This window comes from Antedon mediterranea, chromosome 7, assembly GCF_964355755.1.
Source record: "Antedon mediterranea chromosome 7, ecAntMedi1.1, whole genome shotgun sequence".
Lineage (NCBI taxonomy): Eukaryota > Metazoa > Echinodermata > Crinoidea > Comatulida > Antedonidae > Antedon > Antedon mediterranea.
Window position 1 is genome coordinate 10775103 of NC_092676.1, and position 15992 is coordinate 10791094.

The 15992-nt window shown below is 33.5% G+C and overlaps 1 protein-coding gene across 1 annotated transcript in view; it reads right to left on the reverse strand.

Annotated features, from left to right (window-relative positions):
* Positions 1 to 15902, reverse strand: part of LOC140054510 (lysine-specific histone demethylase 1A-like) — a 29817-nt gene extending 13915 nt beyond the window's left edge. Inside the window, exons 1-7 of the mRNA XM_072099525.1 lie at positions 15769 to 15902; positions 4255 to 4548; positions 3428 to 3569; positions 2883 to 3016; positions 870 to 948; positions 496 to 588; positions 43 to 231 (exon numbers count right to left, since the gene is read on the reverse strand). Of these exons, the coding sequence (XP_071955626.1) occupies positions 43 to 231; positions 496 to 588; positions 870 to 948; positions 2883 to 3016; positions 3428 to 3569; positions 4255 to 4533 (916 nt within the window). The 5' untranslated portion in view covers positions 4534 to 4548; positions 15769 to 15902. The remainder of the gene's footprint in view (positions 1 to 42; positions 232 to 495; positions 589 to 869; positions 949 to 2882; positions 3017 to 3427; positions 3570 to 4254; positions 4549 to 15768) is intronic.
* Between the last annotated feature and the right edge of the window lie 90 nt (positions 15903 to 15992).

Below are 15992 nucleotides of genomic sequence, written 5' to 3' on the forward strand. Positions count from 1 at the left end.
CACTGCTAAAAATGATACTGATGATGATGATAAAAATCTTACCAAGTCCAGTGACAACCATAGCTCCTAGATCAGCAACATAAGGACCCTTGCGGAATGTTGCAACACGACCTCCAACCCGATCTCTTGCTTCAAGTATGGTAACGTCAACACCAAAAGATTGCAATTGTCTAGCAGCTACCAATCCAGAGATACCAGCACCGATAATCAGCACTTTCCAATCTTGTTTTGCTTTTAAAAAACACATTATATATGGTATAGCTTTAATTATTAACTCACTAGAATTTCCTTATTAGTAACAAATCCTAAAATTTGATCTGTAATAATTAACACAATGTACAAAAGTGTGCATGGGACCCCAAAATTAGGAGAGATTCTTAAACCTAAGCTAATTCAATGAAGACAAACAAAAACAATTGTTGACACATACACAACAAAATGCTCCACTACTGTAAGTTTGTAAAATCTGTTTTTATAGAAAATAAAAAAAAACACCTGGTAGAGGTTTCAGCCTTTTGTAAACTCCATAATTGATGTAACCATGACGCTCTAGGTAAGCATGCACTCGCATAATGAAAGGAACATCACCTATTGGACAAAAAAACACAATACAGTATGATATTTCATAAACAATGTTATGACTTTCTATATTTTATGAATAGAACTTAGAATATAGATGTGGAAAATAAAGACAATTAAATAATTTAAAGAATTTATGTTGGCCCAAGTTAATACTTAATACAATATTCCAGGTATATTAAAACTATGAACAGTATTGAGAATATTAAAGAGTCACTATTCAATCAAGTTTGAACTATACCATTACCATGTTTTTATTCATAAAACTTTTATTAATTTTATATCCTTACTATTGTATGGAGCTTCTATTTCTGGTAAGCTATTCTCAAATGTCAACTGTACTTTTGGGCTTTCCATCCATAATTGAAGCTAATGAAAAAAAAAGATATTTTTGTTAATAAATTAAAACATTTACCTGATTTAAACCAGAAAAAAGTATATTTGTGCGTTAACATTAACACTGACGTTTCCTAATGGGCCGCACATGATAGATCATTTTCCTGAATGTTAAGGATAAACACTAAAAAAAGGGCAAAAAACAGTAATTTAATATCTTCGAATTTCGAAAGATGTTACGTCACATTAACTATGCAACCTCCTCTGTTGTGAGCCCCAATGGCATGGTCTACGAATGCCGAGTCATCAAATTAAAACATTGTTTAGTCTGAGCAGCCGGCCAATCGTGTCGAATGATCGCGTATTGAAGTTTTAATTAATTATTATCCTTGGAATTAATTTCTTTCGTATATCAATCATGGCTAGCTCATCGAGTAAAACGCTGTGACCATTGATATCAATGCTTAGTACATTCTAGTCGAATCTGCGAAAAAGTTAAAAATTCGTCAAAATTATGTCTTTAAAGTCATAGTTTCGAAAATAAACAGTAAAATTTATATTTATTACATATTGCAGAGGGTGATGAGTTGTATATATCGGATCATGCATCAATATGGCTAAACAGACATTTTGAAGTCACCGTATGGCCACCCGAATATAAGAAATAGGATTTTTGTATCTTTTGTCATACCTCATCACATTTAATAGAGCGCATCTGAGCTCAATTTTCTCAAGATTTTAATATGTTTTTGCTCAATCACTTATCTTTCATAGGAGTTTCAAATATTTTAATTTTATGACATTATCATGTCTAAAAAATTTAATAACCTTGGTCACTTATTTTCAGCCTTTCGTGTGTATGATCCACGGAGGGATACTCTCTCTGAACTGTACTTTTTTATGTTCTGTTTAACCTTTAATTTAGGGAAGTTGAACTTTTAAATAAAGTCTTGTGTATTTCCTTACCCTAAAATGTTAATTATAATTTATTTGTATTTAACTAAAATAACATATTTATTTAAATACTATCGAATTTATTATCGCGCATGACCAAAACAACAAGATCAGGCAAGCACATGTTATGTGTCCTCGATCCTTCTCTCTCTGCTAATGACAATGTTCTACTACGACCTGAGACAACTACTTGACCCTCCACCGATCCTCTGCAGCAGGTTGTTGTTAAAATAGCTAATATTATGAAGTTTGATGTACAGTTACAACAGTTTCAAGCCTGGATAATTTTTGTTTAAATGAAACATACTGACGTACTACATTAAATAATATAAATTAACTTGTAATTTAGGCCTAGCCTACTACTAATAATGGAAGATCATAATGGTCATCAATGATTTGTGTAAACTATTTTGGCTGGCGATTGTGAATGTACAGTCAGCAGTAGGCCTAGTTAATAAGATTTTTGAATTTCAAGTATTTTTAATGATGATGACATTATTGTATTGGCAAACAATAGTATCATTTCCATTTATTTGAACTTTTCGTAGTCTGTTTAACCGTCGACGATGTACGTGTACACAGTTGAGTTTGGGGAATTCCCACACACAGTTGATCACAACGTAGGCTACAAATGCTGCGCATGGCCTACGCATTTTGTAAATTACGCCACGCAACCGCCATGCGTAGACTACGTTACCTACATGTGGGAAAAGTTGCAGTAGTTTTTATCTGTACTGTACTAGACGGGCCATCCGGCGCCGACCAGCATGGTGACATCCCTGAATATTCCACAAATTTTAATCTCACTATATAAACCATGGCATTATTAGGAAAATATGCTGATGGCTATTTTAATAATAAGAACTCAGGTATATAAAGCTAATTAAAAAAACAACAGAAAAACATTAATGATGATATTAGAACTAAAAGTATAAACTTATTAGGATGGCTTCATTTTGACTCATGACATTCAATAATAAATATTTCAATTCATTAAAATAAAAAAGACATACCAATCTATTTCTAATGTACAAGAATAATTTCTGTGTTTGTGGTGGACTTTGGATGACATCAGGAAAGCATGCTGCCTCTTGTGAGGTTAATTTATCTGATGGCAATCGAGCCGAGAATGCTGCTCCTTCAAGACCTAAATACAAAAATGTTATTATTATATTTTAGTTGCTTTGAAATGTTCATGATAATTCATAGTTCATTTTATCACTATTTTTAAGTTAGACTCTGACTTTCCGACTACAATAGGTACCATTTTATCAATTGTTAAATTATCTTCATATACTGCATGGTTCAACCAACAATGTTGTTTGTAGAGTGTTTTTGTTAGTAATGTTACATGCATGTCCAAAACATACTCTACGTGTCTATATGTTCAGTATTTATTATCCGCACTGAATTTTGGGCAGAAACTCTAAAATCAAAATGGTGAGTTTTTGTCTAAAATTGTCTATGGATTATTAATACATAATACAATAATCATTAACCAAATTTTATTCATGGAGTATTTGTGTCAATGGATATAAACATGGAGAAAAAATGGTACCTTTTGGTTCATCCGTCTCACTTTCCTCTTTTTCTTCTACATCAGAACCTTTTTTATCTTTCTTGACATTCCGCTCTTCTTCACTATAATATTCATCCTCAGACAGATTGGCTAGTTTGTCATCCATTTCCTTATATTCAACCTACAGCAATGGTTCAAAATTAAAAATGTAACCACATTTTTATAAAATAATAAGTTAATGATTAAGGGCCTGTTTCTGCTGCATAAAAATAACCAGTTAAAATCGGTGTGAATAAATTAACTCCATTTTCTTGGGAGCAGAAACAGGACAAAATTGTGGTAACCGGTTAAAAGGCAGCATAAAATAACCGCTTATATAACCACCCATTCTGCTGACCTCGAGTAACGTTTGAATTAACCGCCAGGACCAATTGCATTTTGGGTAATTCTAACAATTTCTTGTCAACGACCACCAACTGATTTAAATAGTTATTTTGGATCATATATTGAGCAGAAATTCAGTCAATTTAAAAATTAAATTTTTTAAATAATCGGTTAATTTGGCGCTATGCAGCAGAAACCGACCCATAATTTATATACCACCAGGTCACAAATGTGAGGCTTTTTATTTTTTTATTTCATATGCATTCAACAGCACAACTCACTAATTACAGGATTTTATGATTTATCATGCTTATTAACTAATTAACTCATTTGAGGCTTAGGGAGTGGAGTTGAAAGAGTTGTGAGTTACACCCCTGGCACTACAGTAGGTCAAGATTGAACCCTAGACCTTTGGTATGCAAGGCAAGCATGTTAACCATCAAGCTACAGTTCCACTACTACTATATGTATCTATAATTAACCTTGACTCTTTTTCTTTTACTCATCCGTCGTCCACTCAATTGGTCACCAAGCGACATTGACGTTTTACTAGACTTGTGCGGATGATGGTGATGAGGACTGTCTATAGGACTTGATCGTTCTCGCTTTTTATGAAGATGTGGCACCATGGAAGTTACTGAGGAGTGTTTTTCACTTCCACTTTTGTACATGAGGCTGCTGTCTGCTGGGGCTGATACTACTGTAGTCGTCATGGGTATAGCTTCCCTGCTTGTCTGATCTTTATTCTCTTTTTTCTCCATTATTTGTTGAATTTACTGTGAAATGTGAAAAGAAAGTAGCTTAAAATGTTATCAAAATGTTAGGAGGTAAATTATTGGAAAAAAAAAGGAAACCTGTAAATCATTATCTGAAACAAAATTTAAAGGTAAAAATAAGGAGACAAACACATATTGAGAATTTGATGTTTTGATGCCCTACCATTTTTAAGGAAATTGTTGAAAATGATCAATAGTTTGAATGGATTTTATTAAAAAAATATTAAAAACACATTGAAGCTTTTTTTTTCTTTAAGTTTAAGTAAGTAAATTCATTGTACTTTGTAAACATATAAAAAAACGTTTACATTGAAATGAATTGAACGGTTTCAGCTAACAATAAAAAAAATAGAACTTTAAAACTACATGATGAAACTATTGCCCGCCGGACACCATCCCGGTATTTCTAGAACTGGTTTCAGGGGTTGGTGAAAAACTTAACCATGCCGGATATCATCCGGTATTTTTTGGGGAAGTACAAACTTAACGTAAACATGTGTTGTTGGGTAGATAGAAAGAAAAAAATGACATGTGAGACATATTCTCAACACAATGCATAAATTGCCTATCTAAATTGATAGTTTGAACATTTGTCGAAATACTAACGAAAACAAAAATGAAATAATGTACTTGGCAATTGTATGACCCACTATAAGACCCCTGGGAGAGGTACATCATTTGTCCGATGTGCGTCATACAGTACCTTATGAATAGGGTCATTCCATACCAAATCACCCAAAAAAAATGAAATTTTAAACCCTACTTTCTTCAAATTTGCTCAAATTTGGTTTTTGGGTTATTTTTAGCTAAAAAACCTGAAATTTTTAATTTGAGCGCCATACGACCAACGGTTCGCGCGCTACGCGCCGTCATTTCTTCGCGATTTTGCGCAAAATCGACGCGGCGGGCTATACTTAAATAACCGTATCTCCGTAACGTGTGGACCGATTTTGTGGTGACAGGTATCTTTGGAAAGCTAATTGTTAAAGCTATCCAAATCTTCTATTTACTATTGAGATAGAACTATTTAAAAGATGTATAACTTATTCTGTTCCATTTGACCTAGGATTTGACCTTGTGGGACAAATTTTTTTTGGATGAAATTTTGTGAAAATTATCTCCTACATGATATTTACATAATATAAAAAAATTGGAGATATATTATTTTTTGTTTGCTTTCTAGATCATTTCAAAGTTGGCTTACTTCAACAATTCTGGTATTTCTATACAGTGTTTCAAGTTTCAAGTTTATTGTTTCACACACAACAATACAATAGAACAGTAACATAAATTAATAAAAACAATTGTGTGAGGAGGACGCATTAAGCCAAGGCTTTAAGTTTGGTCCTCCAGATAATTAATATATTTAATTATTTAATTTAAGTGAGAGAACAAAAATAAACTTCTTTCTTTCGTCAAATTGACAAATAAAATTAAACAAAAGGCACAAAAAAGAAAAAAAAAAACAGTCTTAAGGCAATTGTGAATTACTAATGTTCTAAATAGTTTGAAATAAGTGTTTGTTTGTATTTTGTTTTAAATGTATTTATGATGGTTATTGCTTTTAGATTGAGCGGTAAGTTGTTCCATATATACGGTCCATTGTAAATAAAAGATGTTCTTCTAAGTAATATGGTATGCTTTTCGTATATCATTTTTTGCAGTTGAAGATCTGGTGTTGTAAGAATGATTAAAATTTTGAAAATAGATGTATTGAAATGTAGATGTATTGTCAACATTATATCACTACCAAATTTACCTCTTAATACTATGGGTGTCACTGTCAGATTATTTAAGACTATAACAATGCTTTAATTATATTTTCATGCTCCATACAAAATAATTATTACTTAGGTAAACATCTGTACACCATTTGACTACGGTACCCCATTTGGTTAGCCAAGGATGTACCATCAGTTTATGGCACTCTTTTCACACTTTCAAGCAAATTGAATCATTTTTTTTGTTTGATGATAACTTTGAAAACATTGATTGTTCTTTGCTGTTCATCATTATTTTACATTTTTGTTCATTGTATTTTGTTCACTTATTTCTTCACTCATAATTAGGCTATAATTACGTTATAAACGGCATGGACCGGGGTGACGATACGTGGGTTGGGGCAAGTAGGGTCCAGTCATTTCAAGTGAAAATACCACTTGCCCCGGTCCATGCCGTCTAGCTGCCATTTTATGCAATTTTAAAACATTACTACAATTTTAACGTTTTTATAAAAAATGCAATATAACCGCATAAATTTATAGGGCTATAATTACGTTATAAAACGGCATGGACCGGGGTGACGATACATGGGTTGGGGCAAGTAGGGTCCAGTCATTGCATAAAAATACCACTTGCCCTGGTCCATGCCGTCTAGCTGCCATTTTATGCAATTTTAAAATGTTACTACAATTTTACGTTTTTGTAAAAAATGCAATATAACCACATGATTTATAAGGCTATAATTATGTTATAAACGGCATGGACCGGGGTGACGATACATTGGTTGGGGCAAGTAGTAGTAGTCAATGCATAAAAATACCACTTGCCCCGGTCCATGCCGTCTAGCTGCCATTTTATGCAATTTTAAAACGTTACTACAATTTTATGTTTTTGTAAAAAATGCAATATAAATGCATGATATATAGGGCTATAATTACATTATAAACGGCATGGACCGGGGTGATGATACATGGGTTAGGGCAAGTAGGGTCCACTCATTTCAGAAAAATACCACTTGCCCCGGTCCATGCCGTCTAGCTGCCATTATATGCAATTTTAAAACGTTCTACAATTTTACGTTCTTATAAAAAATGCAATATAACCTCATGATTTATAAGTCTATAATTACGTTATTTAAACGGCATGGACTGGGGTGACGATACATTGGTTGGGGCAAGTAGTAGTAGTCATTGCATAAAAATACCACTTGCCCCGGTCCATGCCGCCTAGCTGCCGTTTTATGCAATTTTAAAACGTTACTACAATTTTACGTAATTATAGCCCTATAAATCATGCAGTTATATTGAGTTAAATTGTTTTGTATGGAGCATGAAAATATAATTAAAGTATTGTTATAGTCTTAAATAATCTGACAGTGACACCCATAGTATTAAGAGGTAAATTTGGTAGTGATATAATGTTGACAATACATCTACACTGTATAGAAATACCAGAATTGTTGAAGTAAGCCAACTTTGAAATGAGCTAGAAAGCAAACAAAACATAACATATCTCCAATTTTTTTATATTATGTAAATATCATGTAGGAGATAATTTTCACAAAATTTCATCTAAAAAAAATTTGTCCCACAAGGTCAAATCCTAGGTCAAATGGAATAGAATAAGTTATACATCTTTTAAATAGTTCTATCTCAATAGCAAATAGAAGATTTGGATAGCTTTAACAATTAGCTTTCCAAAGATACCTGTCACCACAAAATCGGTCCACACGTTACAGAGATACGGTCATTTAAGTATAGCCCGCCGCGTCGATTTTGCGCAAAATCGCGAAGAAACGACGGCGCGTAGCGCGCGAACCGTTGGTCGTATGGCGCTCAAATTAAAAATTTCAGGTTTTTTAGCTAAAAATAACCCAAAAACCAAATTTGAAGAAAGTAGGGTTTAACCCATTGGGTGATTTGACATGGAATGACCCAATACCATGACGCACCTGTGTGTCAAAAATGTGACTTGCCTTTACTGTAGGTGACCATGACACACCCATGTTGATGCACTGTGGCCATGTTGTTTATGATATGGTGGGTGGTACCTAAAAGTGACGGACATTGACATACCATTGTTCATTGATGTTACAGTACCTACCATCTATTTTTTGATTTGTATAGTGGGTCATACAATTGACAAGTGTATAAACTCAAACAAAAATACAAAATAACCAAATAAAATAATAAAATGCTGAAAACCCAATTGAAACATATACCGTACCATATTTATTCAAATAAATGACGTTTATTTCTTTGGGTGTAATATAATACAGTTTGGTAACATGCATCATAGTGAAACTATAATCAAATAAATTTTCCATAAAAATATCAAGAAGTAAAAACAGTAAAAAAAAATGCTTTGTTAATTGTAGATAATATGGGAATTCAATGAATTCTACAGTACTAAGCCTACAAATAGAATGTGTGTTTATGCATGTTGCAAGGAAGTGATGGCCAACAAAATACTGTACATCCTCTTTAAACTTTATTTTAGCTACCAGATAATTACTTAATTAGGTCTTACGGTGAAGCTGAAACATTTTTTCCCGTTCCTCATTGAGCATATAAGAACTTTCATCTATTGTTAAACTATAATAATATAGGAATGCTTGAGCCAAAAGTGAGAAATATTGATTCAAAAACGATAAAAAATAAAATTTCTGCTGTTGCCATTTTCCATCACATGACCTTAATTTGACCAATCGTGCGCAATATATTTTCAACCTTATGTCGTATTTTTATGTACAGCGAATGCGACGAAGCGTGACGTGAAATTACGAGACGCCGTATTCTGGACATTTTTTTTTACTTGCGTGGATATCACAATGCATTGCATATTTTGAACTATCATTTGCAATTATAATCTTAATTTTAGAGTAAGAACCAATCATTTAATAATAATCCATTTATCCATACGAAAGATGATACCTGTTGTACTTTCACTTTCCAAAAATTAAGAGCGTATCAAAGGAGCTGGTTTATTATTCAACTGAATCTTACCAACATTTTTCATTTTTCACCCGCCGCCACCCACAGCTGCTCACTGACAATGGGGAGGAGGAGCCAGTTTGATCCTCTTTGAATCCATCTGGCCTCCAATGTGTGAAGTTTATAAGCTACTGTAATAAACGTCATCCATGACGATTCTTTAAGTCCGAAGTCATTTTCCAGAATTCAGAGTATTCATAAAGTTAAAGTATTTTCCCGTTTTTTCATTCACATTTCGCTAAATAAAACAGAGTGAGATGTTAGAGGGTGATGCAAGATTCGCGAGAACCGACATACAGTATTACCCAATTCTCCTTTTTTTAAATACATACATTCTAATATCAAGTTTTTTTGGTGGAGAGTGCTTTCTCCTCCGAACCACTGCACATGTGGGTGGAATTTTAACAGAATTGTGAGCATGCAGTCGTGAGCTTTAAAGCCATGTGAGCACAATTGGCCAATCACAGTGCAGGATATGGCATTTGACGTTAAGGAAAATATTTTTGTTTATATCACTAAAAGTCGTTATCATTATTATTAGAATGAAGAACAACTGAAATCAAACTAGAGATGTTAGAGTGTGATGTAAGATTCGCGAGAACTGACATACAGTATTACCCAATTCTCCTTTTTTTAAATAAATACATTCTAATATCAAGTTTTTTTGGTGGAGAGTTTAGTGTACGGTAGTTACCAGATATTAATAAAATCTCTGAATTATTTGTTTTTATATTACTCTTGTAACATGCCAAATCTCAATACTGTATACTGTACACTACTCTCGCGTTGTGTCCTGCTTTCTCCTCCGAACCACTGCACATGTGGGTGGAATTTTAACAGCATTGTGAGCATGCAGTCGTGAGCTTTATAGCCATGTGAGCACAATTGGCCAATCACAGTGCAGGATATGGCATTCGACGTTAGGAAAATATTTTTGTTTATATCACTAAAAGTCGTTATCATTATTATTAGAATGAAGAACAACTGAAATCAAACTAAATATTGATACACTGACAATGACATAATTTTGGTCATAGGGTCATTCCATACCAAATAACCCCAAAAAAATGACATTTTAAACCCTACTTTCTTCAAATTTGGTTTTTGGGTTATTTTTAGCCAAAAAACCCGAAATTTTAGCGCCATACGACCAACGGTTCGCTCGCTACGTGCCATCGTTTCTTCGCGATTTTGTGCAAAATCGACGCGGCAGGCTATATTTAAATGACCGTATCTCCGTAATATGTGGACCGATTTTGTTGTGACAGGTATCTTTGGAAAGCTAATTGTTAAAGCTATCCAAATCTTCTATTTACTTTTGAGATATAAAACTATTTAAAAGATGTATAACTTATTTTATTCCATTTGACCTAGGATTTGACCTTGTGGGACAAATTATTTTTATTTTAGATGAAATTTTGTGAAAATTATCTCCTACAGACAATCGTATTCGATTAGTATCTATGTATCCGAGAAGTGTGTACGCTAGGTTAAAATATTATTATGCTATAATCACCTGGAGAATATACTAGTCGAATACCGTACAACATGTGGCCGCCAAGAAGGGCTTGCGCTGGGGGTACGGCGGTCGGCGATCGTGCGTATAACTATAAATAAATACTAGGCCTATTCCAATCGTAAACGTTTACAAATGAAATTTTATCGGAGCGCCTAAAACAGCTCCATAATAAACAAATCTTTTCATCATATTTAGTATAACATCACGCTAAAATGCCTTGAAAACTAGGCAGAAGCAGGTTGCCGTTACGTTAGTACACTGTAGCTAGGCCTAGCCTACTCAGGCCTAGCCAACGAGGTGACGATATGTACACTGTGTGTGGTGAGGCATTTATGTTCGGTGTATAAGACGCACCCTTAATTTAGAGGTCAAATTTGCGTGTCAAAAGTGCGACTTATACACCGAAATATACGGTAGTTGTACAAGACTATTTTTTTTTTGGGTGGGGGGGAGGGGTCCTCGCCCTCCAAAATTCGTCCGAGGGCTTTTTGCGCATGTTTATCCCAATGCCAAAAATTCCCAAAAAGTACCCGTCTTTAAATGATTCGTAACTTTTGAACCAGTGTGTGAATTGGTTTTTTTTTTGCATTGCATAGAATGTAATATGTATTTTATAGATTTACTGTATATTGACATAAAATATTGTTAACAAATATTTAAAACGTAAGTATACATTTTTTGTCTAATTCTAGTATATATTATAATTATAATCATATATTATATTTTAATTGATTTTCGAACCACAAAAAATAAGAATTAAAAACATTTTTAAAACGACTTTCTAAAAAAAAGAACACATTACAATTCATTCAAACCTGAAAACAAAAATTATTTATAAATAATGAGATAAATATTTATATTTGCTGTACTTAAAAAATAACGATCTAGGTTAAAAACAATGTCAATACTGTAGTATAATTAGAAATTCCAATATTCAAAACTAGAATTTAATTCGTCACTTTGACGAATTATAGGTGATCATTTTTATTATTTTAATGAAATTAACATTTTTTAAACATGCACGTACGTTAACATACGATCGTAAAAAGTTGATGTACGCCATCCTATGACATGATGCATATACACTTATAGTGCTGAGTTGTACCTATTATGTTTCATATACAACAGTATATACTGTATATCTATATACAGTGTAGCATAGGTGAAATTACGGGACCCACATCATGTTCTAAATTTTTGGTATGATGGAATTATCAAATTAAACTCGAAGATGACAATTTCGAAAGATAATGAATTGAGCAAATAAATATAAGGATTGGAAGAGAATTTGACACGTAGAAGCGCAATGCGCGCTCTTTGAAATTTGTATAACTTCAACTAAAGAAATTTAAAAACTACTTTTTAACTTCAACTGGCCATAAGATAACGTCACAACATCCAATAGGCTTAATTTTTTCATGAATTCATATCTACATTTCATCAGCTTTCATAATAAATTATAATTTTCAAGGTCACCTTTAATTCTGAAGAGCTGTAAGATATTAAAATGTATGGTGTAGCTGAAAATGCACGACCTAGGTTATTCAAGTTTTTACGCATGATGACGTCATCAAAATGAAAATGTTGACAACTCATGAGAAAGATAATTAATTGAGCAAGCACATACTAAAAGTTGAGCTAAAATTGGGTTCAAATAACGGAGATGCGCTCTATTGAATGTGATAACCCACACAAAAAGATAAAAATTTCTAATTTTTAAATTCAAGTGGCCATTTGATGACGTAATACCATTTTGTACGTCTAATGTGTATATACATTTATATCTACAACTCAATGGCTTCCCGAATAAGTTAAAAAACTTAGGGGTCATCGTGCATTCTGAAGAGTTATTTTCATTTTAAAAAGGCCTTATTTTTTACCATTTTTAGCACTTTTGTACAATTAATGTGTGCATTTTGTCATTTGTAATGTGCTCATAGAGCACTATTTTAAGTGGAAATGGACTCAAATTTGGTGAATGTACTAAGGATTGTGAGTAGATTGTGATTTATACATCAAATTTTATTTTTTACGCTTTTTACGAATCGCGTGCGCAAAAACGTGTTTTTGCGCAGTAATTTTTTGAAACACGCAAATGGCCTAATTCATGCTCTAAATTGATCAAAACCTAATTTTGAGCTTTTTAAAATTTTAACGCGCGATTTCATGCGCATGACCTTGAAACTCGCAGGTTTTTATTTGCTAATATTTTTTACCTTGACCTGAAGTTTACATGTAGTGAATTTCATTAATATGTGATAATGAATTATGGAGATATGATTGATAATGTGATTTCACAAAATGGCGTATACGTGTTGTCACGGATGAGTGATCACGCTGAAAACCTTATTAGGACTAAGTTACAGTATTTGAAAGACATTGTGAAATTTTGGTAATCATTGACATTTAACTTTTTGAGATATTTGTTAAACAAAAAGTGTACAGAAAGAAGAAGAAGAAGAACTAGACATGAAACTCGTCACTTTGACGAGTTAGTTATCCGCACGACAAACGCCACGTGCACGTCATACGTTGGAATATTGCACACAGAAAAAGATTATGGCATTATGACCTGAACTGATGAATATGATATGTTGTTAGTGCTGAATTCTGTTATTTTGTGTCATAGTATACACAGTATAACCTGTATACATATCACATACAGTGAAGAATAGGTGAAATTACGGGACCCGCTCTTTATTCCAATTTTTAACATGGCGACGGTATCAAAATGAAACACTAAGATAGCAAATTCGGAAGGAAAGTATATCAGTAAGCACATATTAATGTGTAGAAGAAATTTAAATACATAAAATATAGATGCGCGCTCTTTTAAATGTGATGAACTATTACGCAAAATATGAAAATATGACTTTTTTTATTCAGCTGGCCATATGATGACTTCACAACATCCGATTGGCAAAATGTTTACATGAATTCGTATCTACAATCCAATAGCTTCCAGAAAACGTTGTAATCATGATTATCACTTTTTATTCTGACGAGCTATAACAGATTAAAATTTACTGTAAAGATGAAAATATGTGACCCCGGATATTTAAATTTTTAGACATTATGACGTCATAAAAATTAAAATATTTTTAACTCATGCGAAAGAAAATTGATTGACCTAGACAATATAAAAATCAAAGTGAAAATGAAAAACGGATAAGTGGAGATGCGCTCTATTAAATGTGATAAGCTATGACGAATGATACAAAAATCCTATATTTTATATTCGTGTGGCCATACGATGACGGTACAATGTCCGGTTAGCCATATTAAAGCATGATCAGATATCTACAACTCATCAACTTCCAGAATATGTAATAAAAATAATTTTTACCGTTTAGTTTAGAAACTACGACTGTTTAAAAAAATGCATTATTTTGACGAATTTGTTAACTTTTTTATCAAAAACGCGCACAAATTATCCAATTCGGCGTGCTCGTATGACGTAATTTTAAGTCGAAATTGTTTAAAAGTTGGTAAAATTACTAGAAAAGGCTGAAAAAACATAAATCACGTGGAAAAAGTATGTTTTTAACGCTACGTGCGCACCGCGCCCGTAAAAATTTGCGCATGAGTGGGAATTTTTGACATGCTCAAAATGACAAGAAATGCGTAGAAAATTGATTAGAAATTGATTTTTCGAATTTAAAAATTTTAAACGCGCGTGCGCGCGTAACTTCTTGTAAAACATGCCATTTTTTGTGCACAAAAAGTTTGCCCTTGATATGACTTAAATTTTCACAAAGTGCAAAAAAAAAATTACGCTTGGTTTTAAATCTATGATCAATTTAAAAAAATCATAAAATCATGCGTAAGTCACGTTGCGTAACTATGACGTCATTCAAAAATAGGAGGTGCACAACTTCACGTAAATGCCCATATGTTGACAAAGTTATGAAATGTTATGTTTACCCATTTTAGAGATACGCTCTGCACAAAAAGTGAGGGAGAAAGACTGAAGAATAATGAAAAAAAAAAGACACAGGACAGTTACAAGGAGTTATCCGCATTTAGACACAGGACAGTTACAAGGAGTTATCCGCTAAATGCGGATAACTAATAAAGATTTGATACAATAACAATAGGTGATCATTTTATTCTAAATGATCACCTAATTAACTAAAAACATAATAGAGACTATGGCAAGCCAAGTCCGCCAAAAGTCCTCAATCCATACCATTCAACAACAATACATTCATGTAAACAATCAACGTAAACCTATATCATTCACCCTCTAGCCACACCATTTGTTATCATTTCATTCAATTCATTGTCAAGTAAAACCATTCATTGTCAAGCCATGCATTGTCATGTGAAATCATTCATCGTCAAATCAACCCATTCATCGTGAAGTCACATCGGTCGCCGTCAAGTCAAACGATTCATCGAAAAATCATTCATCGTGAAGCCAGATTGTTCATCGCGAAACCAAACCCTTCACCGCGAAGTCAAATTGTTCATCGCCAGACCAATCACCGTGAAGCCAAACCAATCAAAAAAGAGCGTTTTCATTAAAATGTGTCTACAACTTAGCGCGACTAAAATAAAACGCGACTGATATTATTATTAAACGTATTCCTAACATGACAAAAAGCGTATCTAGCGGCGCTCCATATAAATGTCATACAAATGACCGGATGTTGATTTTATCGCGACCGATTTCATCTGACACCCAAAATACAGCATATCACACAGAAGCCAGGCCTAGCCTGCTATATAAATAATAAACTCTCTATTTTCTCATCGATCTTTCTGTTGCTGAGCCTGCCAATTCATGCGTGCCGACCGCCTCGCTCTTTCCAAAAAGTCTTTGTGTACTAGCCTAGGCCGCGCGCCTCCTGCTGTAGGCCTCTCTGCTGGGCCTAGGCCGCCTCATCCTTCTTTTAGTTTTGCTACATATAGTATTTGCTATATTTTATTTATAAAGATTCAGAAAATTCCCACACTTTTAATATAGTTACTCTTAATTCTTACCTTTTTGTTGTTATAAAAAAACTGTTTGATTGACCGAGTTGACTGGCTGCTTGCTTTGTGTGTGTGTGTCGTGTGTATGTTTCTTTTTCAATTCTTTTCTCACGGGCGTACAACATCACATCACAACCCGTCGTCCTCGAGAGTAGTAGGTTGTTCTCCGTCCCTATTTTAACGTTCCCGGTCGCCATTTCTATTGTGATCGGTTGAGTCGCCCTTATTGGCCA